The sequence below is a fragment of the Helianthus annuus genome, chromosome 16 (genome assembly GCF_002127325.2).
Source record: "Helianthus annuus cultivar XRQ/B chromosome 16, HanXRQr2.0-SUNRISE, whole genome shotgun sequence".
NCBI lineage: Eukaryota > Viridiplantae > Streptophyta > Magnoliopsida > Asterales > Asteraceae > Helianthus > Helianthus annuus.
In genome coordinates, this window is record NC_035448.2 from 6039308 (window position 1) to 6064327 (window position 25020).

Genomic DNA, 25020 nt, shown 5'->3' on the forward strand with positions numbered 1-25020 from the left:
TCCTGCTTAAACTTACCCTTTGTTGTTTAACTTAATATTGCAGGGGCTATGTTGGAATTCACAGTTCAGGCTTCAAGGACTTTTTGCTGAAACCAGAGCTTATTCGAGCTATTCTTGATTCTGGATTTGAACATCCTTCGGAAGGCAAAGTCTTATACTTTCAGTTTGCTGTTTATTTTTTATTTGTTACACCAAACCGTATAAACGTGGAGTAACTCTTCAACTTATCCCTTTGTATGTTAAGTTAATGTGTTTATATGTGCATTGATCTTCTCTTTCATTAGAATCCCATGGTTTTTATTTTAAAATTTTTATGATGGGTTTTTTTCACAATTGTGTGCAATTGTTATGTTCCTCGTAACATTTTGTGTATGTTTTTTACCGAGTTTATTCTTTACGCTGTACATGTTTTGCTTTAGCTAATAATTTTTTCACTATCTTTAACTCTTTTCAGGTAATTATAATTTCCATGTTCATGATTTCAGCCAGATTACTACTGGTTCGGTAAACCTTTCCGTTTTGGGGAAAAGCCGTCATTTTAATTTATGAAGAATTCATTGGATGGGATTTTCAGTACAACACGAGTGCATACCACAAGCTATTCTTGGAATGGACGTCATATGTCAAGCAAAATCCGGTATGGGAAAAACCGCTGTTTTTGTTCTGTCTACACTACAACAAATCGAGCCTGTCGCAGGTCAAGTTGCAGCCCTTGTTCTTTGCCACACCAGAGAACTAGCTTATCAGGTGAAATTCGCAAACTTGCATTTTAATCTTCCCGACATTTTCAACATAATCAATTCTCACTCATGTTTGACTATATATTACCAATTTATGACACAGATTTGCCATGAGTTCGAACGGTTCAGTAGACATTTGCCTGATCTTAAAGTCGCTGTCTTTTACGGTGGTGTGAACATAAAGATCCATAAAGAACTACTGAAGAATGAATGTCCTCATATTGTTGTTGGAACTCCTGGAAGAGTATTAGGTCTTGCTAGAGATAAGGAACTTGGATTGAAGAACGTTAGGCATTTTATTCTTGATGAGTGTGACAAAATGCTTGAGTCACTCGGTATAACATCTCTAAACTGCTTACTTTCTCTCAAATTGTTCAAATGTAAAAAAAAGTTAGCTTAAAAGGAATAGGACAAATGACTCGAACGTTATCCGCATGATATTTTGAATCTATACAATTTTATAGATGACTACTACAAAAACATAGATTATTATTTGAGTAAAATAAAATGCCAAAATCGTCCCTGAGGTTTAGTCATTTTTGCTTGTTCCATCCAAAATAACAATTTTGTGCATTCGAGTCCTTCAGGTTTGCGTTTTATCGTCATCTTCATCCTTGAGTTTGGCAACTTATTGCGACTTTCGTTCCTCAAAATTTTGCCCTCAGGGCTTAGGGATGAGAATGATAAGATTTCAAACTTTTTGGATGAAAATGGCACCTCAGGGACGAAAGTCGCAAACATGGTCAAACCTCACGATGAAAATGGCATTTTACTCTTATTATTATCTTAAGATATTTCTTGTATTCATGTTTAACACATTAATTAGGCACAGAAGAGTTAAACAAGTTAGCTAAGAAAGGAATGGGACAAATGAGTTGAATATTGTCCAAAGGGTATTTTTATAAATCACTATATCAAAATACTTAGATTATTGTTTTCTTAATATATTTTCTATATTCATATATAACTTACTGATGATGTACTCCCATATTTTTTTTCTGGTGTATATTGTTTATTTTAGCATCTATCTTTAATGGTGTTTTACTTGTGGTCTACAGACATGAGAAGAGACGTGCAGGAGATTTTTAAGATGACTCCTCATGACAAGCAAGTAATGATGTTCTCTGCAACACTAAGCAAGGAGATTCGACCAGTATGCAAGAAGTTTATGCAAGATGTAATATATCATAACTTATGTTTTTCATTAATTTAATTTCATGTGAGATGTTAGAGATGTCAAAATGGGCGGGAAAGGGCGGAGTGGGTAACGGGTCAAAACAAGTTTCGGTCAAGCCAGGTCAACCCAAAACATTTCTTAGTTTTTTCCCAAAATCAGGAGAGGAGCTTAGTGGGAACCGGGGGGTGCAACCCCCCACCCCACCCCACCCCACCAATGTTTCGGTTAGAAGTGTAAAATCTCCAATATTTCGTCTAAAAAATTTAAACTTATATAGGATCGGGCCCCCAATTATTTGGCCTAAATATTTATACAATATATAAATTGGGTCCCATGACTTTTCGGCCCCCCGAAACTTTTGGTCAAGCTCCGCCACTGTCCAAAATGGTGTTGGTGGAAAAATATATATTTACCAAAATGGTGTTGTTTCTCACTTTGTTAGTTTCTCACACAAATCTCATTGGATAACTTTACTCTATCAACTAATTATTGACCTAATCATTTTCTAATATAAGAGTTTAAATTGTAAACCTTAATTAACGTTTTAAACTTTGTGAGTTCATAATTGAAAATAAGTTTGTGTTTTAAAAATGATTAAATTGTTAACCTCTGTTAACATTTAAAAAAATACAAACTTGTTTTTAATTATGAGCTCGCAAAGTTCAGAGCATACATTAACTGAGTTTAACAATTTAAATGGTTATATTAAAAAATGATTAGGTCAATATTATTTATTGAAGTGAAGTTATCCAATAGAATTAGGAGTGAGAAATTAGCGAAGTGAGATAAAACACCATTTTGATAAATATTTTTGAAACAACACCATTATGTAAAAAAACTCATTTCTTTTCTTGGGTTTTTTTTATAAGCATTTATGTGTCAACTACCAGAGGAAAAAAAGTATTATTTCAGTTGTCTGATGAGGTTTTATGCGTTATAATACAGTTTCGGTGAATTTCGATCTGTATGACCCATTTTCTTTTTAGTAATTTTTTTAATATGTGACCCTTATTGAACACAAATCGACCTGACCTTGTATTATTTATAATTTCTTTAGTAACTGCAGAACTAAAAAGAATTAACGCATGACATTTGACTTTTTCAGCCAATGGAAATTTATGTTGATGATGAAGCCAAATTAACTCTTCACGGGCTTGTTCAGGTATTTTTTCGATTTGAATCTTAAAGCTGTACTTATGCTTTAAATAACTTGTATGTTATTTTTATTTCAGCATTACATCAAACTGGGTGAAATGGAGAAGAACCGTAAGCTAAATGATCTTCTAGACGCGTTGGACTTTAACCAAGTAGTCATTTTCGTCAAGAGTGTAAGCAGAGCCGCCGAGCTGAATAAATTACTTGTGGAGTGCAACTTCCCGTCTATTTGTATCCATTCTGGAATGTCTCAGGAAGAAAGGTAACTACTTTTTTTTTTATTATGAGGCCCGTAAATGAACCGAACATGTGTTCATTCATTTAACTTTAACCGAACATGGACACGAACATGTAAGCAAACACATTTTTTTGTTCATGTTCATTCATTAAGAAAATGAGCGAGTTCGTGTTGGTGTTGGTGTTGGTTTATGTATGTTTGTTTAAAACCTAAACGAACTGTCCACGAACGTAAACGAAGATAAACAAACAATCTTATACGAACATAATTTAATATACATACCGAACACAAATGAACATAATTGACCAAACATAAACCTATGTTGTCAAAGACGCGATGCGCCTCGCCCGGAGCCTAGGCGCAAGGCGCAAAAAAAGCGTGGGCCCGCACGAATGCAGCTCCGAGAACGAACAAGGCGTTGAACTCGTGCATGCCCGCACGTCCTGCGGACACGAATGCAGCTCCGAGAACGAACAAAGCGTGCGTTCACGTTCATGAGTTTAATTAAATGAACATAAAAATTTGTTCATGTTCATTCGTTTATTTAAATAAACAAACATAAATGAACCTCCCGCCGAATAGTTCATGAACGTTCGGTTCATTTACAAGCCTATCGATTATTATTTTGTCTGACTTCTGAAATTCATATGTTAGGTTGACACGCTACAAGGGGTTTAAAGAGGGGTTAAAAAGAATTCTAGTTGCAACTGATTTAGTTGGAAGGGGCATTGACATTGAGCGCGTTAATATCGTCATAAATTACGACATGCCAGATTCTGCTGATACGTATCTGCACAGGGTTGGTTCAATTTTCAATAATATTCAAAATTGATCAGTTGCACTTCTCACCGTGCTGGTGCTGTTTACGGGACACAACTGATTTCTCGTGTTTATTTTTTTTTATTTAATGTTTTGGTAGGTGGGACGAGCTGGCAGATTTGGCACCAAGGGGCTTGCAATCACTTTTGTAGCATCTGCATCGGACTCCGATGTTCTAAATCAGGTGATTGTTTTTTTAATGTTTTGGACGGTGGTTGACGTTAATTGTCAGATATCCAATTATCCACAATGTTTATTTAAAAAAAAATCTTGTTTTGCTTATTTATACTGTTTTTACGTTGCAGGTGCAGGAAAGATTCGAGGTTGATATAAAGGAGCTGCCAGAACAAATCGACACTTCAACCTACAGTATGTTTTTTTCTTTTGGCAATATCCATGCTCTACTATAATCATAGTTTTTGTTATTTTATATAGAATATTGAGTTAAATGCCATTTTAGTCATTGTGGTTTGGGCTATTTTGCCAGTTTAGTCCAAAGGTTTCATTTTTTCTTCTGTGGGTCCAAAAAGGTTTCATCGTTGCCATTTTAGTCCACTGGGTTAACTTCATTCATTTTTTCTATCAACGAGAGGAGCAATTTGGTCATTTTATATGACCGAATTGCCCCTTTTAGTTAACAGAATTACATATAAAATGACCGAATTGCCCTTCTCGTTAATAGAAAAAATGGATGAAGTTAACCCAGTGGACTAAAATGGCAAAAGTGAAACCTTTTTGGACCCACATGCGAAAAATGGAACCTTTGGACTAAATCGGCAAAATGGCTCAAACCACAGAGACAAATGGCATTTAACTCTTAGAATATTACACTTCAGGTGGCTTTTTTGGCTACTGTTTGTTTCTGTTTTATTGTTATTTTAGTTTCTAGTGTTTGGTTCAACGGCGTGCCAACTGGTCTGGCATTTATTGACGTACTTTTGTCTTAAAACTTGATGGTCGTAACATAATGTTCATTTTGTATTTGATAATTTTGGTGGTTTTTTACATGATAATAACTCTGTTTGAACCTTGTTTTGTGCAGTGCCAGCGTAAGTTGCGGACGGATTGTAATGATTAAGCTTAATTTGTTTGGGTTGGAGCTATAGTTTATATTTGAGCAGGCTGTTGATCTATAGACCTGTTAATGATGTTTTGAGCTGTGGATTTTGACCGGTTGAAATTTTGAAATCTGGGAATTATTAATAGTCGGTTTACAACTTGGAAGCGTTAGTTTGTTCAAGATGGTAAAAAACTATGCTAGATCTGTCTCTGATTCAGTCGCAATAATCGCGGCTTTGGTTCTTTTTTATCTAGTGAACTGTTTGTATCTCGGTGCGCTTTTGCGACTTTTAACTTATATGATCTCTAACAACTAATTTTGGAATCCCCAATTTGAGAAATTGTGTAGGGCTACAAAATAACACAAATTAAGATTCCAGCGGTCGATTACTACTGCCAAGTCTTGATTTTTTCGTCTCGAGATTTACACTGTGTTCCAGAGTTTGGAAAGAAAAAGAAACAAAAAGAAAGTAAAAATATATTGTGTTCCAGAGTTTATTTACGGAAGGAAAAGAAAGGAAAATAAAACATGTCGTGTTCCCGAGTTTCATTTAAGGAAGGAAAGGAAATGAAAAGAAAACTAGGCTAAATTCTTTAATTTTTTTATCCTTCCGATTTGGAAGGAAATGGAGGGAGAGACATCTTTTTTTTCCTTTTTCATCCTTTCCTTTCTCACTTTTATTTTCTTTTCTCACGTTAAGTTAACTCGGGAACAGAGACAATTGAGTATGTAACAACTTTACCAGGGGCGGAGGGATTGTACAAGCAGGGGTTTTACCAGGGTCCAGGGGCGGAGGGAGTGTACAAGCAGGGGTAGCCCGTGCTATTCCTTAACTCGGTCTCGGTAGTGTAAAAATACCCCTCAACTCTATTTACGTAATGTAAATTTTTTTAGGTTTTATATGAAGGATATCTCTAATCAAAAAAATAAAAATCCGGATACTCTTGAATTGCCATTTTAGTCCCTAAGGTTTGGCCTAAATTGTCGTTTTAGTTCAAATAGTTTTTTTCTTCTTTGGATCCCATTTTTCTGCCACTTTCGTCCAACCCTCTAACTCTGTTTAAAAACTTAAGTTAAGTTAGGGGCATTTTTTTCAGCTTGCATATTTATTAAATTTCCTATTTTTTAATTAAAAAACATAAAACAAAATATTAACATTAATTTAATATCAATTATTAGGATATCTATATATCACTCTCACCCCCCCCCCCCACACACACACACCTCTTCTCTCCCTGACTGCATTTTCTACCATCACCATCAACAATTCAACACCCCACATCCACCTCCAACCACCGTCACAACTAGCCCCTACCACTACCTCTTTCTACTATCTCTACCTACCAAACCCTATACCACCTTCACCCCCATCTCCGCCATGTCCTCGACAAGGACCACCGTCATTCCTGCAACTCTTTTTGACCATTTCAGAGATGACGTGTCTTCGGCGAATCATGGACACCGGAGTATTCAGTAATATTATTGGACACAAACGATATGCCTCGTGAAGCATCCAAGTTTCACAAACGATATGCCTCGTGAAGCAAAAGTACATAACCCTCCAAATTTCACTTAAGCCACTGACACTTTCTAGTAGATTATAAAAAAAGTGATAGAAAAGCGATCATGGACTAAAAAGGAATGACTTATTGATAAAAAAACGTAAATACTTGAAGACAATCTAAATTGAAATTATGATTTACACGTGTTGCTAATACAATTGTTTAAAGCAAACCAATAGGCCTATGCTTAAAATGATGATAATACCCTTCCAATGCAAAAAATAGTATGACCAGAGTATCACACAGGTTTGAGAGAGGTTGTCGATGCTTATCAGTCTTCGTATGCTTCAGGATTCCAGGCGCTAGTTTGACTCCATTTAACACAGGTTGTCGTAATGGCGATTTCCTGGTGACCCCTTATTTCTTGCGCGTGTTTGAAGGTTTGCAGGTGGTGGCTATGGCCGTTCATGGTGCTCCAGGGCAAGAAGCAGAGAAAAAGTAAGAGAGAAGGGGGTGGGGGTGGGTTTTTTTATGTTTTATTTATCAGTAAGAACATTTTGGTCATTTCACAGCCACTTAACACCAAAAGTTAACCCTCATCTGGTACAAGAAACAAATATACTATTTTGAAAGTATGAGAACTAAACGTGAAAAAGTAGTAAATCACATAGACTATCCAACCTTCTGGGGTAGCCCAGTTGGCCAGCCTCACCCCGCCTCTTCTTGAGGTCACCGGTTCGATTCCCGGCAATGCCCTTATGGGGTGTTGGGGCTCTTCACCGTGGGTAATCACCGCCAGGCAGCTATGGGGCTAAGCTAGCTTGCGGAGTTGCAATACTCCGACGGATGGGAGGTCCGTGCAACTACCCCCACATACACTATCCGGGCAATTAACTCTGAAACGCAATATTAAAGTTGAATGTGCAAACATTAATGACAATAACTCCAAAAAAAAAAAAAAAAAAGATTTTTGATACACTTTAACAAATAAAACCAAAACTAAAGAGATCAGACACAAGTCAAACTGAAAGTCACATCCGATAAAGATCGAAACTTCCGACGTAACTTTGGGACGATGGGTTTCATCGGAGATCAGATCGATTCTTTGAAGTCGCTAAAAGTCAGACAAGCCTTAGAGCAAGTCATCACTCTCGGTACGATCATCTTTTATTCTTTATACATATTCACAATTCAATCCATTTATTTCATGAATCTTCAATCTTCCGTCTTCAACCTTCTGATCACATGTTTGTGCTTCTTAATTTGTTGATCCAATGTAGCAATTTGTTTCTGTATTAGGGTTTTGTTATTACAATACTCAATGTTTGAAACCCTAATTAAAAAAAAAAGTACCCAAATTGAGCCCATTTGTGTGTGTGTGTGTGTGCGTGTTTTTTTTTTTTTTTTTTTTTTGTTTGGGAAAAATGCATTTTTTTAGAAAAGGGGTGGACTGGAGATCCATACCAGCAATCTGCATTAAAAAACAGAAATTTTGTTTGAATTTTGGTTTCATTTGCTGATTTAAAGTAATTGACATAAATTTGCATAATTATTAATCTGATGTTTATTATAAAGGAAGTGTGACAAAAAAAAAAAAAAAAACTTAAAGATTAGTGGTGAAATTTTATTTTTTTGTTTTGTTTTGTTTGGCTTCAGGTATGATTGTTTCATCTGCATTGATTATATGGAAGTTTCTGATGTGTGTTACGGGTAGCGAGTCACCGGTCGTTGTGGTTCTTTCTGAAAGCATGGAACCTGCATTTCAGAGGGTAAGTCTGTCCTTCATGTTTGTTACTCTATTTTACTTGTGGAGGTATGATTGTGCTTTTTATATGTTTGTAGAGATCAAAGAATGTATTGTTGTACGCCTTTTGACATTTATCGTATTTTAATATTTTGAGTTTACAACATAAGATAATATAATCCAGTTGGTAGAATGTTATTAAAGGAAATGGAATCTGTCAAGCAAAGCTAATGTAGGGTCTGAGGAGGGTAAGATGTAGACAACTTTACCTCTACCCCGTAGGAATAGACAGGTTGCTTCCAGTGAGACCCCCGGCTCGATATAGTTTTGCATCAAACCTTGGACATAAGGCACATAACGCTCAACAATTGGGACAAAGGCCGATTACTGCATGTGCCCCCTTGTCTTTCGGCTATCAAGGCCACCGGCCCACCACATGATGCATGATTAACTGTCCCCCACTTTTAACGTTATTTTCACAAAATTAGTAAAATAACGTTAAAATTAGTGCACTTTCACTTTTGCCCCCCGAGGGCCCACACATATATACATTATATGCGCATACTGTAAGCGGGACATTGTTAGAAGCAATTTTTAAAAAGAAAAAAAAAGACCGCCGATGACCTCCTCCTCCTCTCTTCGTCACCGTCAACCCTCCCCTGCACGGTTTCCCAAGTTTAATATGTCCAACCATCACCAGCATTTGTGTTTTCTTTGAGAGACTTTTGGTCATTTTGTTTGAATTCCAATGGAATCTTAACTTTTATACAATGGAACCCCCACAAAAGAATATAAGTGAATTTATTTTATTCCAATTCCGTCGCTTTTCCAACCGAGCATGTTAAGAAATAGAATTCAGAGTCCAATTCAACTGAATTCCCGGGAATTCTGTGAAGAAAACTTCCCCTTAGTGCTATGTTGTCAAAAGCGCACCTATAGCGCCTGGTGGTAGCCTAGGCGCAAAAATGGGTTTTTTTGAAAAAAACGCTGCTGAGGCGCAAAAAGGCGCGCGCCTAGGCGCAAAAACGGTGCTGAGGCGCAGTGGATAAGCAGGAAAACTGAAAAACATGAAACCGACTATTAGCTACATGATCTTAAATGACATATATAATAGTTTTTTTAATTTTATATGTGGAATCTTATTTATTTTCAAAGCATAACGTATTTTTATATTTTTTTTTCTCTATGTGCGCTTTTCTTAAAAAAGCCCACGCTTTTTTTGCGCCTTGTGCCTAGGCTCCGGGCGAGGCCGATGCGCCTCGCCTCGCCCGCGCCTTGCGTCTTTGACAACATAGCCTTAGGTAGCGTTCGTTTCATGGAATGGAATGGAATGGAATTAGGAAGTTTTTCTTTGTAAAATTGATCTTGGTTGGGGGAGGGAGGAATTTGAAATCCCATAAATTTCTTTAATCAATGAAATTTGTGACTATTTCAACATTCCATTCCATTCCTTCATTTGAGTGAAGGATTTCTAAGGAATGTTGAAATAGTCACAAATTTCATTGATTAAAGAAATTTATGGGATTTCAAATTCCTCCCTCCCCCAACCAAGATCAATTTTACAAAGAAAAACTTCCTAATTCCATTCCATTCCATTCCATGAAACGAACGCTACCTTAGTGTGTGAGATTGTTAAATTGTTTTTTGTTTAAATATTTTGTTAAAATTGATGCCGTATTTACATTATCAGGGAGATATTTTGTTCTTACGAATGGGTGAAGATCCTATTCGAGCCGGTGAAATTGTGGTGTTTAATATTGACGTAAGAACTATAATTCCTTTCGATAGCAATATCCATACAGTTTGAAACTTCTATTACTTTTTTGAGTTATTGCTAATATCTTCTTTTCCATTTTTTATTTCGTTTAGCGCCGTGAGATTCCTATCGTCCATCGTGTAATCAAGGTATTGCATTTTTCCTGAAATTCCTGAATTACAATAAGTGTTAGTATGCTACATACTGCTTCTTATTCAAGAAGGGTGTAATTATTTGTGGTAGATACCGCCCATTATTCTTTCTGTTAAAAAGATAATGATTTATGATTGCTATTATACTGGATAATTTTGTGTTTTTTTTTCTGTTGTATGTAGTATACTTTTACTGTCTTACCACTGTATGTAAGTAACCTTTTTTTAGCAAGTAAAATGGTGATATGTAAGTTTTTTATGACGTGGCAGTGTGCCATGTCGTTATTCTATTTACATACAGTACATAGTTGTCAATAGCGAATAGCGTAGCGCATAGGTCGAAGGTCGCTACAGGGTATGTAGCTATAAATAGCGGGATTTCAGTTTTTTTTTTTATTTTATTAAATATAATTAGCGATTATAGATAGCTATAAAATAGCTAGATTTTAGGTTTTTGTTAAATATACATGTAAAATAGCGTATATGGTATTTTGATATAATATACATATAATTTTTTTAAAATTCTTTTCTAGTGTATCGCTATTTATAAAATAGCACCCGCTATATATCGCTATTCGCTATGTAGCCTTGGTTTTAAAAAGTGAGAGGCGCACAAAAGCGACGAGGTCTAAAATTGAGGCGCGAAGCGCAAAAGCGGTGGGCTTTTCGTACCCGAGGCACAAGATGTTTATATATATTTTTTTATATATCCCATACATATCCCATAGGTTTTTAGCTTCCTTTAACCAAAATATAGCTATAAGTAAGGCTTTTATACCATTTTAATTACATGTACAAGTCAAAAAACCCAAGGTACAACATTTTTATGCAGTAAAATGCCTAAGGTACATGAGGCGCGCGCCTCAGGCCAAAAAGCCCACAAAAAAACATCAAAAAATGCGCTTTTTGGTCGCTTCCTGTAATTACACAAGGCGAGAAGCAAAAAAGCCCCAGACCCTGCGCCTTGTTGCGCCTTGCGCCTAGGCGCGCCTAGGGCGCGCTTTTTAAAACCAAGTATGTAGCATATAGGTATTTTATCGCTATTCTCCATTAACAACTATGATGCATTAATAAAAATATGAAAGTAGGTTACATACAGTGGGGGAAAACATTTTTTTCTTACATACAATGACATAATGTGAAAGAAGGTACATTTTGGTGTAACAAAACCATCTATATTGATCGGTGAATAGTATATAATTTACCTCCTCATGAAATAAACGAAGCAATTTTGTTTCAACGTCTTTCTTCATAACAAAGCTTCATTCTAAAATGATCTCCGCCTGTTACCGATCATTGCAGATTATTAATATAGTTGAATTTGGTTTATAAGATTTCATTATTTTGTCTTGTATTTTGGATATTTGACTAATAGCCAAACAATTCTACTAAACCATGTGCCTAGTCAAACGTCACATTTACCTTGTGAGAGTAGAAAAACGTTTTTGTTCCGTTTTGTTAGATTGAATGGTGTATCTTATTGTTGTTTCGTTTACAGGTCCATGAACGAAACGATACAAAAGATATTGATGTCCTTACAAAAGGTAATTATTCTAGAAAGAGTAGATTGCATTTTACGTCCTTTATGTTTGAGCCAAATTGCAGACGTTGTCCTTTAACTAACGAAATTACACTCGATCTCCTTTATGTTACTGTTTCTTATTAAGTGGTGTCCTTTTGTCCTAACCCAGTTAGATTTTTCTGTTAACTCTTAACACGTGCCACTCACATGAGGGTATAACGGTCATTTTCACTTATCTTGTTGTTGATGTATATTAGGAAAAATTACAAGTTTTGTCCTTTATCTTTATACCACTTTTCAGGCGGTGTCCTTTTTAACGAATGTTGACAGGCGGTGTCCTTTACTAGGTATTTTGTTGCAAGTTTAGTCCTTTACACCCAACCCAGTTAAAAAACCCTGTTCATTGTTGGGTGTAAAGGACTAAACTTGCAACAAAATACTTAGGTAAAGGACTAAACTTGCAACAAAATACCTAGTAAAGGACACCCCCTGTCAACAATTAACAGGGTTTTTTAACTGGGTTGGGTGTAAAGGACTAAACTTGCAACAAAATACCTAGTAAAGGACACCGCCTGTCAACATTCGTTAAAAAGGACACCGCCTGAAAAGTGGTATAAAGATAAAGAACAAAACTTGTAATTTTTCCTATATATTATTTTAGTTTAGATTTGTGTTAGTTATAAAGTGAAAACGACCATATGCCCTCATGCGAGTGGCATCTGTTAAGAGTTAACAAAAAAAGTCAACTGGGTTAGGGCAAAAGGATACCGCCTGATGAGAAACAGTAACATAAAGGACATCCAATGTAACTTCGTTAAAGGACAGCGCTTGCAATTTGACTCAAACTTAAAGGATGGAAAATGCAATTTACTCTTCTCGAAATTTAAAGAAATAGTCTCTTGAATGATATATAACAAGCTTTCTCTCTCGGGATTACAATAATCTTTTATATTTATTTTTTATCTCAGGGGATAATAATGATCAGGATGACCGAGTTCTATATGCGCCAGGTCAGCAGTGGCTTCAACATCAGCATATCATGGGTAGAGCCGTGGGGTAAGACTAAGACGCTTATTTAAAATCATTTTGTTCAAAGATTTTATATTATCTTATTTGACTTCAACTTCTTATCTACATAGTTGTATTTCCACCATGGATTAGCGTCAATATTACCCGTCAAAATCACTCTATTAAAAAGACCATAAATCGCTTTATGACTACGTGAATTAAAGTTTTCAAAGAATATGGTTTATGACGGTTACGATGTAAGATTTAAGAACGACAGTTTCCCTATTTTCTTCATCTACTGTCTTCCTTCCATCGTTGATGCTAACAAATCCATTAACGAATATTAAAGGTGGTAAAATAGGTCAAAATGGATTTTTTTTAATTAGATAGTGTGAAATGGGTCGTGCCGGGCCAACCTGCAAACAACTTTGCTTTTACTTCTCTTGAACTTATACATATACTTAAGAAATCTATTCTAATAAAATAATAATCTTAGTTTTATAAATTAAAAATAAATTTAGGCGATTTTGATTTTATGCAATTTGGATACATTGGTTACGACTTCCGACCCGTTTGACCTTTTCGATCCATTTCCATATTAATCAAATTTAAACTTCTTCCCTTTTGATCCGCTAGGGGCCGTAGTTGTCGATAGCGATTATAGTGGTCGCTATAGCGCGCTATATAGCGTAGCGATGTAGTGTCGCTATTATGGTCATAGTGACGGATTGCGAGAATAGCGACACCTTAATTTTTTTTTTAATATAGATAGCATATATACTAGGGTATTTTGATATAATATACATAAAAAAAATTAAAATTCTTTTTCTAGTGTATCGTTATTTATAAAATAGCCGCCCACTCAGGGGCGAAGTATAGAAGGGGCGGGAGGGGGCGCCCGACCCCCCGAACTTTTCGCTCAGTAGTGTTATATATGGAGTTTTCGTATAGAATTTTTTGGGTATATACATTTTCGACCCCCCGGTTTTGTAGAAATTTTTGGGTATATACATTTTCGATCCCCCCGTCATTCGGGCCAAGCTTCGCCACTGCGCCCACTATTTTTCTCTATTCGCTATGTAGCATATAGGTACTTTATCGCTATTCGTCATTAACAACTATGCTAGGGGCACAATATAATCTTGAATCGACCCGTTTACCTCCAAGTGGGTCCGACTTTCCAACTTTTAAATGACATGTGAAAAATCCTAAAACCCATGGATGTAGACAAATTGCTAAAAAGTAAAAATCTTTGTTCATTTACAGGTTTTTACCTTATGTTGGCTATGTTACAATCATCATGACCGAAAATCCTATCATAAAGGTACGTATAAAACACGTGCCTCACGTTAAAGCGATCGCTAATCTTGTGATTGATGTTTTTCTTTATTCGTTTACTTTTTTTTTTTTTTTTTTTTTGCCGTTTTGCAGTACGCTCTTATTGGTGCTTTGGGTTTACTCGCGATTACATCCAAAGATTGATAATCCTCTGATTTTTCATACACTGGGATGATACAAATTTCGTCCCAGTCGAGTAGTGTTTATGAACCGATTCAGTGAAATCAAAATGCAGCATTGTTAGTTTCGACTTTACATATAGCTGCCCGGTTTTCGGGGTCAAGTTGGAAATGAAATAATATTTTATTTAAAATAATTGAAACATTAGATCTTGTTCAAAGGGTTTAATTTTGAACATCTTGTAAATGACCAAACTTTTCTCGTATGTGTCTCGAGAAAATCATCAACGGACCGACTCTCACAACGTGAAAGAGGGCCAACTGGGAAGAGACTGTTGAAATCCGAATCTTTCGAGAAGGCATCATTTATCCATCAGTTGTTGCTTACCAAGTGTTTGATAAAATTCGTGACATTTAGTCGTCGGGATTATAATTTTATTCTTCTCTTTTAACATGCTTGGCCAAGTCGAAAGCTTTTTTTGTGAAATCGATTCATTGGAAATATATTATAACTAGGTTATAACCCCGTGTATACACGAGTTAAGTAAATAAAATATCAAATAGTTAATAACAAAGATTTAACAATTATAAAACGATATTTTAAGACACTTTTTCTGATATCCGAACAAAATTTTGTTTTATGTATGATCAAACTTGTGATGTTTGTTAAGTTTATAATTATATAACATTTGAACCATCGATTAGTAGACAAACTGTATCATTGACTTTCTCACGACGTGAACCCAAGTTTTATTTAAATAACAGTAGTCTTAATTTAGCCAATTAGATAAACTTATAGCTACAAAATAATATTTAAATTATTTAGATAAGTATAAATTATCGTTATTATTGACGTCTCCTCCTAAAATGTTTTATAGGCTTTGACTTTCTTATTAGACCACCACCACATTTACTTATGAGGTAAAACATATCTTACCAATCTGTTAAGACGAAAACCCTATTTCAAACCAAGTTGATGATTAAATAATCAACATTACACCTGTTTATTAATGTCTTTACATTTTACACCTGGTTATTAATGTCTTTGCATTTTTAACGAATTTCATTTTGCTTTTTTGGTATATATTGGTATTAATATAATTAATATATTGTTGTTTATTAGTCAAACTGATGATTAATTGCTGAGGTTTAAAGTGGTGATACTCGAATTTGGTATAAATGTTTTTAAAACAAATATTAAATTTAATAATTTAAATTAAATAATAATTATCTACAATTAAGTAAGAGTAGATGGTTTAGAATAATAACCTAGTAATTAATATAAATAAATAATAAGATAATTTATAAAACTTTATCCGTAATTTCTTAAATGTTTGAAACATATATTAAATTTAATAATTTAAATTAAATAATAATTATCTATAATTAAATAATAGTAGATAGTTTAGAATGATGACACGTGTCTTTTTATTGGTTTCTTTTATTATATAGTAAGTATAGATAGATATAGTATAGAAATTAGGTTAGAAACCATGTATTAGATGGAGTTGGATTAATGAAATATTAAATGATAAACATAACGTGAAAAGAAAGAAAGAATAATATAGTCGTGAAAAGAAGTTATATTATTAATAAAAATTATAAGCACCTGCACATGTTATTTGATTCCTTAATATTTTATATCCAAAATATTATATAATCTAATAAATATGAAAAACAAAAGGATAACCGATAAAAAAATAATATTCATGTGATTAAATAGGAATATGTGAGAATTTTGATTTAAATCTATATGCATATATATAATTTTGAAGTTACTTACTGGTGGATATTTTGGATTATCCATATCCCAAATAAGATAAATGAGCCGTAATTTCATAAATATTTGAAAAATACATTGAATTTAATTTTAATTAAATAATAGTTATCTACCAACTTATAGATTAGTTTAAATTAGATAGATAATAGTAGTTATAATAACTATTTATTTAGGCGGGAAAAGACAATTAAGATCGCCCCATAAAACGCCATGTGTTCTCATATAGTTTACTTTATTATATGTATAGATTCTGTGTATTACACGACGGGTTTATATAATAGAAATATGTTTATTAAAATATAATTTAGATAAAAGTGTACAATATTTGAAAAGTTTTATTACATACAACAATAAAAATTGAAAGCATAATTACGATTTACAAATCTCTAAACACTTCCGTGTATTTGACATTTGTTGTTTTGTTTGTAATTTGACCATTTTTATGTTCATTATAAACAATGATCTTATTTTGGTTATCAGACTTGTAAAAATGTGTCTAAATTTATCACAAACATATGATTTTAATATATGTTTTTTTTCATAATACACTTTTAGTTTATACTAATTTATACTAATTTAAATTAAATTAGGGTTATACAAGGTATGGCTACTAGGGTAAAGTTATTGTAAAAAAGACTAAAAGTGTGAGAAAGATAAAAAAGAATCTCAGCCATTAGATTTAAATTAATTAAAAAGGGTAAACAAGTAATTTTATCATTAATTCAATTAATTAAAAACTTCTCATAACCGCCACCTTAATTATAGGAAGTATATAACACCATTCAGAAAGTATATAACACCATTCAGTAAATATATAACACCATTGACTATTCAGCAAGTATATAACACCATTCAACATTCAGCAAGTATATAACACCATTCAGTAAGTATATATAACACCATTCAGCAAGTATATAACACCATTCAGTAAGTATATAACATCATTCAGCAAGTATATAACACCATTCAGTAAGTATATAAACCATTCAGCAAGTATATAACACCATTCAGCAAGTATATAACACCATTCATTGACTAAACATCTGATCGAAACATATTTTTTTCTCTATATAAGTATAGCAATATGGTACTCATATTAAAGATAAAAAAATGCTCGTTATTATGGTGTAATTTTTTTTAAAAAAAAGTTACGTATAAAAAGTTATTAACGTTTAAAAAAGACGGTGGAAGTTACATATGCATTACCTAATTTATAGTGGGTTTAAAAGATTATATTGCCCCTAGATATTTCAAATCAGTCCAAATTAGTGAAGATATTTTACAATTTGGTCCCTATTGATCTCAACCATTAGATCAAAAGATCTAATGGCAAAGATTCTTTATTATATGTATATATTCTGTGTATTACACGACGGGTTTATATAATAGAAATATGTTTATTAAAATATAATTTAGATAAAAGTGTACAATATTTGAAAAGTTTTATTACATACAACAATAAAAATTGAAAGCATAATTACGATTTACAAATCTCTAAACACTTCCGTGTATTTGACATTTGTTGTTTTGTTTGTAATTTGACCATTTTTATGTTCATTATAAACAATGATCTTATTTTGGTTATCAGACTTATAAAAATGTGTCTAAATTTATCACAAACATATGATTTTAATATATGTTTTTTTTCATAATACACTTTTAGTTTATACTAATTTATACTAATTTAAATTAAATTAGGGTTATACAAGGTATGGCTACTAGGGTAAAGTTATTGTAAAAAAGACTAAAAGTGTGAGAAAGATAAAAAAGAATCCCAGCTATTAGATTTAAATTAATTAAAAAGGGTAAACAAGTAATTTTATCATTAATTCAATTAATTAAAAACTTCTCATAACCGCCACCTTAATTATAGGAAGTATATAACACCATTCAGAAAGTATATAACACCATTCAGTAAATATATAACACCATTGACTATTCAGCAAGTATATAACACCATTCAGCATTCAGCAAGTATATAACACCATTCAGTAAGTATATATAACACCATTCAGCAAGTATATAACACCATTCAGTAAGTATATAACATCATTCAGCAAGTATATAACACCATTCAGCAAGTATATAACACCATTCAGCAAGTATATAACACCATTCATTAACTAAACATCTGATCGAAACATATTTTTTTCTCTATATAAGTATAGCAATATGGTACTCATATTAAAGATAAAAAAATGCTCGTTATTATGGTGTAATTTTTTTTAAAAAAAAAGTTACGTATAAAAAGTTATTAACGTTTAAAAAAGACGGTGGAAGTTACATATGCATTACCTAATTTATAGTGGGTTTAAAAGATTATATTGCCCCTAGATATTTCAAATCAGTCCAAATTAATGAAGATATTTTACAATTTGGTCCCTATTGATCTCAACCATTAGATCAAAAGATCTAATGGCAAAGATTCTTTCTTACTCTTCTCACACTTTAGGCCTTTTTTACAAGATCTCCTACCATGGCTACTTTATCTATTTTTTTAACATTTAGTTACCAAATATAGAGGTCTTATATATACATATGACGATAAGGTTTTAAAGTTCAAATAAAAAAAAAAGAACAAGAAAAACTAAGAATGTGATTGAATGACATAATAACACGTAAATGTGATTGAATGAGAGAATAACACGTAGCATTAGTTAGAGTAGTTTATTAGAATAATAAAGATTTGAAAAATGACATAACTTATAGAAGGAAAAGGATCATGTGAGAAGTAATAGGCTAGTTGAGAAACTTGAGAAGCATTCTGGACCACACATTTTTCTAAGCCTTTCGTAATATACTCATATGTATAGTTTAAAATTGACTATATACATATGTGTATAACTCAATATACATATATGTATATAGTCAATTTTAAACTATACATATGTGTATATTACGAAAGGCTTAGAAAAATGTGTGGTCCAGAATGCTTCTCAAGTTTCTCATATAGGGTGGACTTCTCTTAGGATCTCTACCCACTTATAGAATTCCAAATTTGTTTTAACTTTTTTAGCATTAGTTGAAACGTTACACTATGTATATTTATTATCGTCGTAACATATACATTATTGGAATTTTCACACCACTTGATTCGGTAAAAAGTTCTTTAACATCCAAATATTGAAAGGTGATGCAGATAAAAAATTATGGTCGATTTATTATAAAATCATAACTATGGTTATCACGTAAAACAACATTTTATTTATTTGAGGTTGGTTGATTCTTATTATTTAATTGGAGTGAGTTCGTGGTGGTGGGTTACGTGTTTTACACTTTTACTAGTTTAATATAGCATATATAGTTTATTATTGTTGGGTTTTGAACATGTCTCTTTGAAATCATGTAACCGAAGGTAGTTTTTGACATGTTCTTTAAAACTTGTAGAAAGCAAAACCCATAACATGTGATGTTAGGTATCAAGAGGCACAGTGACACACAATCGAGCACACACGATAATCACACATACAAGAAAATAAACAATAAACACGAAACACGTCACAAAAATTTTACGTGTTTTGGTACCCATAGAGGACCTACCTCCACTGGCTGCAACTAGCTAAGTTATTCCATTAAGTTTAGAACGCCAAAGATTACAATGCAAGACCAGGTTATATATAGAGAACAAACCAGGTTAAACAATATAGGGAATAAGAAAGCTAAACGGGTCTTCCATCCGAAACCAAAGCCCGACCAATGAACCCAACACAAGATTCATATGTAATTATGTAGTAACTTGAAACTTTAAAGCAAATCATAGGGTGTTAGAGAAGTATAACCTTTAATGAGACGTGGTAGCTCGTTGATGTAGATGGATAAAAGGACCTAATTCTTTTTTTCTCTCTAAAGATATCCACACCAAATTGGGGTGTAAATGAGTCGAACTAAGCTTGAACTTGAGTTCAATTAACTTATGAGAGCTCGGGCTCGGCCCATTAATTTTTATTTTATAGGTTTATATATAACATAATACACACACATATATAATTTAGTTATTTTATCATAATTTTATAAACAATAATAATAATTATTATTATTATATAAAAACATATTTAATAAATTAAATATAAATTAACTAATGTTTTAAGGGTATTTTTTGTCAACATAACTTTAATACACAACTAGCATAAAATGCCATAATATTGGATGTGTATATGATTATCATTCCATTGTTTTATTTGATTCAAATATTTGGTATATGGGTTTTAAAAGTTTATTTGCGACAGGAAGCTAAGACGTAAATAGCGCCGCTATGTATCACTATTCGCTGTAGCATATAGGTACCTTGTCGCTATTCTCCATTAACAACTATGATGCATTAGTAAAAATATGAAAGTAGGTTACATACAGTGGGGGGGGGGGGGTGGCATTTTTTCTTACATACAATGACATAATGTGAAAGAAGGTACATTTTGGCGTAACAAAACCATCTATATTGATCGGTAAATAGGATATAATTTACCCCCTCCTGAAATAAACGAAGCAATTTTGTTTCAACGTCTTTCTTCATAACAAAGCTTCATTCTAAAATGATCTCCGCCAGTTACCGATCATTGCAGATTATTAATATAGTTGAATTTGGTTTATAAGATTTCATTATTTTGTCTCGTATTTTGGATATTTGACTAATAGCCAAACAATTCTACTAAACCACGTGCCTAGTCAAACGTCACATTTACCTTGTGAGAGTGGAAAAAAAATTTTGTTCCGTTTTGTTAGTTTGAATGGTGTATCTTATTGTTGTTTCGTTTACAGGTCCATGAACGAAATGATACAAAAGATATTGATGTCCTTACAAAAGGTAATATTTCTAGAAAGAGTAAATTGCATTTTACGTCCTTTAAGTTTGAGCCAAATTGCAGACGTTGTCCTTTAACTAACGAAATTACACTCGATCTCCTTTATGTTACTGTTTCTTATTAAGTGGTGTCCTTTTGTCCTAACCCAGTTAGATATTTCTGTTAACGCTTAACACGTGCCACTCACTTGAGGGTATAACGGTCATTTTCACTTATTTTGTTGTTAATATATATTATTTTTGTTTAGATTTGTGTTAGTTATTAAGTGAAAACGACCATTATGCCCTCATGTGAGTGGCATCTGTTAAGAGCTAACAGAAAAAGTTAACTGGGTTAGGGCAAAAGGATACCGCATGATGAGAAACAGTAACATAAAGGACATCCAATGTAACTTCGTTAAAGGATAGCGCTTGCAATTTGGCTCAAACTTAAAGGATGGAGAATGCAATTTACTCTTCTCGAAATTTAACGAAATAGTCTCTTGAATGATATATAACAAGCTTTCTCTCTCGGGATTACAATAATCTTTTATATTTATTTTTTTTTATCTCAGGGGATAATAATGATCAGGATGACCGAGTTCTATATGCGCCAGGTCAGCAGTGGCTTCAACATCAGCATATCATGGGTAGAGCCGTGGGGTAAGACTAAGACGTTTATTTAAAATCATTTTGTTTGAAGATTTCAGTCATTGATGCTAACAAATCCATTAACGAATATTAAAGGTGGTAAATTAGGTCAAAACAAATGATTATTAATAACCGGTCAAACTGGATTTTTTATTAGAATGCGTGGAATGGGTCGTGCCGGGCCAACCTGCAAACAACTTTGTTTATACTTCTCTTGAACTTATACATATACTTAAGAAATCTATACTAATAAAATAATAATCTTAGTTTTATAAATTAAAAATAAATTTAGGCGATTTTCATTTTATGCAATTTGGATACATTTGTTACGACTTCCGACCCGTTTGACCTTTTCGATCCATTTCCATATTAACCAAATTTAAACTTCTTCCCATTTGATCCGCTAGGGGCCGTAGTTGTCAATAGCGATTATAGTGGTCGCTATAGTGCGCTATATAGCGAAGCGATGTAGTGTCGCTATTATGGTCATAGTGACGGATTGCGAGAATAGCGACACCTTAATTTTTTTTTTTAATATAGATAGCAATTAAATATAGCTAGATTTTAGTTTTTTTTTTGTTAAATATACATGTAAAATAGCATATATACCAGGGTATTTTGATACAATATACATATAAAAAATTTTAAAATTCTTTTCTAGTGTATCGTTATTTATAAAACAGCCGCCCGCTATTTATCGCTATTTGTCGCTATTCGTCATTAACAACTATGCTAGGGGCACAATATAATCTTAATCGACCCGTTTACCCGCAAGTGGGTCCGACTTTCCAACTTTTAAATGACATGTTAAAAATCCTAAAACCCATGGATGTAGACAAATTGCTAAAAAGTAAAAACCTTTGTTCATTCATTTACAGGTTTTTACCTTACGTTGGCTATGTTACAATCATCATGACCGAAAATCCTATCATAAAGGTACGTATAAAACACGTGTCTCGCGTTAAAGCAATTGCTAATCTTGTGATTGATGTTTTTCTTTATTCGTTTACTTTTTTTTTTTTTTTTGCCGTTTTGCAGTACGCTCTTATTGGTGCTTTGGGTTTACTCGCGATTACATCCAAAGATTGATAATCCTCTGATTTTTCATACACTGGGATGATACAAATTTCGTCCCAGTCGAGTAGTATTTATGAACCGATTCAGTGAAATCAAAATGCAGCATTGTTAGTTTCGACTTTACATATAGCTGCCCGGTTTTCTGGGTCAAGTTGGAAATGAAATAATATTTTATTTAAAATAATTTAAACATTAGATCTTGCTCAAAGGGTTAAATTTTGAAAATCTTGTAAATGACCAAACTTTTCTCGTATGTCTCTCGAAGATCGTCAACGGACCGACTCTCAGAATGTGAAAGAGGCCAACTGGGAAGAGACGGTTGAAACCCGAATCTTTCGAGAAGGCATCATTCATCCGTCAGATGTTGCTTACCAAGTGTTTGATAAAATTCGTGACATTTAGTCGTCGGGATTATAATTTTATTCTCCTCTTTTAACATGCTTGGGCAAGTCGAAAGCTTTTTGTGAAATTGATTCATTAGAAATGTATTATAATTCCGTGTGTTACACGACGGGTTTATATAATAGAAATATGTTTATAAAAATATAATTTATATAAAAGTGTACGATATTTGAAAAGTTTATTACATGCAACAATAAAAACTGAAAGCATAGTTACGATTTACAAATCTCTAAACACTTTTGTGTATTTGACATTTGTTGTTTTGTTTGTAATTTGACCATTGACGACTCAATGTCACGAATTTTATCAAACACTTGGTATACTCTAACACCAATAAGTGTTAATCCTAGTTGGCATCCGTTAACACATGTTAAGCCGCTCCTAAAGGGTGTTAAGAGGCATTAAAAGTTTCACATGTTAAGAAGTTAACTAGGAGAGAGAGTGAGGGAATCAAGCATTGCAAAATTTACACACACACACAACAACATGCTATATATATGTATTTCAATTAATTTTAAGAGGCGTTAATGGGGTTAAACCATTTCCTTGATGTGCGGTGAAGTGAAAAAGGGTCAAGTAGGTGATGTGGTGCCTACGTGTAGTTAAAGGACGTGAGAGTATACCCCATAGCCTTATAAACAATGATCTTATTTTGGCTATCAGACTTAAAACAATGTGTCTAAATTTATCACAAACATATGATTTTAATATATTTTTTTTTTCATAATACACTTTTAGTTTATACTAATTTATACTAATTTAAATTAAATTAGGGTTATACAAGGTATGCCTACTATATCTATTTTTTTAACATTTAGTTACCAAATATAGAGGTCTTATATATACATATGACGATAAGGTTTTAAAGTTCAAATTAAAAAAAAAAAGAAAAAGAAAAACTAAGAATGTGATTGAATGACATAATAACATGTAAATGTGATTGAATTAGAGAATAACACGTAGCATTAGTTAGAGTAGTTTATTAGAATAATAAAGATTTGAAAAATGACATAACTTATAGAATTCCAAATTTGTTTTAACTTTTTTAGCATTAGTTGAAACCAATGTTTTAAAATCCGGTTTTTTAATCATACCGGATTAGGCACAAAAATGGTTTAACCGGTTGAACCGGGTTGTCTCGGGTGGTTCAACCGGGTTAACTAGTTAACTGTATAATTCTATAAATTACAACATCAACTCAACAAGTAATCCAAAATTGGATGTAGATGTATATCTGGAACGAATGATGTAGTGATGGAAGTCTGGAACAAGTCACAAATGATGGATTGATGAAGCAAGTTTTGAATTTTGATTGATAGAGATAAAATATTAAAAGTCGTTAGGTTAAAGTTGAGAGTAAACATGAAGATGGGCCGATAAAAAGTAAAATCTTAACCCAAAAATAGACCTGAGCCGGTACCCGTATACAGAGCTGTCCCCGAAAACTCTTGAAAAAATTTAGGCCTCGGGCAACGAAAAGAATTGGGCCCAAAATTATGGTTAAGGGTAAATGAATTACAAAAATGAAAACTTAGTGATGGGGGAAAGACTCGAACTTGAGACCTTTGCATTATTTTTGAGATGGTTTTTGCCACTACAACACCAATACTTTTTTGCATAATAAACGATAAATATACTAAATATATAATTTAAAAAATATATACAAGCTTATAAAGACTTTTCGGGCCCTTTGAAATTTTGGGCCTCGGGAGTCGGCACGGGTTTGCCGGGCCCAGAGCCGGCCCTGCCGGTATAACGGTTCAAACCGGTATACCGGATTTTACCGGCGGTACAAAGTCGACGTCGTTTCTCCTACTTACCAGGGTGTTTCGGACCGGATTTAAATCCGAAAACGATAATACCGGTATAACCGGCCGGTATTTACCGGTTTTTAAAACATTGGTTGAAACGTTACACTATGCATATTTAACATATACATTATTGGAATTTTCACACCACTTGATTCGGTAAAAAGTTCTTTAACATCCAAATATTGAAAGGTG

General features: G+C 33.3%; 2 protein-coding genes across 5 annotated transcripts; both read left to right on the top strand.

The window, feature by feature from the left end:
• LOC110917001 (DEAD-box ATP-dependent RNA helicase 15) lies at nucleotides 1-5454 on the top strand. 2 transcript variants are annotated; one of them, XM_022161626.2, is made up of 10 exons: nucleotides 1-144; nucleotides 455-747; nucleotides 844-1075; nucleotides 1799-1917; nucleotides 3023-3079; nucleotides 3150-3334; nucleotides 3965-4109; nucleotides 4230-4313; nucleotides 4435-4498; nucleotides 5172-5454. In XM_022161626.2, exons 2-10 carry the CDS (start codon nucleotides 562-564, stop codon nucleotides 5180-5182), a joined length of 1083 nt encoding a protein of 360 aa, XP_022017318.1. In that variant the 5' UTR covers nucleotides 1-144; nucleotides 455-561; the 3' UTR covers nucleotides 5183-5454. The 2 variants fall into 2 exon arrangements, with proteins under 2 accessions (XP_022017318.1, XP_022017319.1); XM_022161627.2 differs by having other exon boundaries at nucleotides 575-747.
• Nucleotides 5455-7683: 2229 nt separating this feature from the next.
• LOC110915739 (signal peptidase complex catalytic subunit SEC11C) lies at nucleotides 7684-22823 on the top strand. 3 transcript variants are annotated; one of them, XM_022160488.2, is made up of 8 exons: nucleotides 7686-7845; nucleotides 8348-8460; nucleotides 10126-10197; nucleotides 10305-10340; nucleotides 20866-20911; nucleotides 21463-21550; nucleotides 22417-22474; nucleotides 22577-22823. In XM_022160488.2, exons 1-8 carry the CDS (start codon nucleotides 7767-7769, stop codon nucleotides 22625-22627), a joined length of 543 nt encoding a protein of 180 aa, XP_022016180.1. In that variant the 5' UTR covers nucleotides 7686-7766; the 3' UTR covers nucleotides 22628-22823. The 3 variants fall into 3 exon arrangements, with proteins under 3 accessions (XP_035841894.1, XP_022016180.1, XP_022016179.1); XM_022160487.2 differs by lacking the exons at nucleotides 20866-20911; nucleotides 21463-21550; nucleotides 22417-22474; nucleotides 22577-22823 and adding exons at nucleotides 11842-11887; nucleotides 12834-12921; nucleotides 14140-14197; nucleotides 14305-14551 and having other exon boundaries at nucleotides 7689-7845; XM_035986001.1 differs by lacking the exons at nucleotides 10126-10197; nucleotides 10305-10340; nucleotides 20866-20911; ... (1 more) ...; nucleotides 22417-22474; nucleotides 22577-22823 and adding exons at nucleotides 11842-11887; nucleotides 12834-12921; nucleotides 14140-14197; nucleotides 14305-14784 and having other exon boundaries at nucleotides 7684-7845.
• Nucleotides 22824-25020: the final 2197 nt, after the last annotated feature.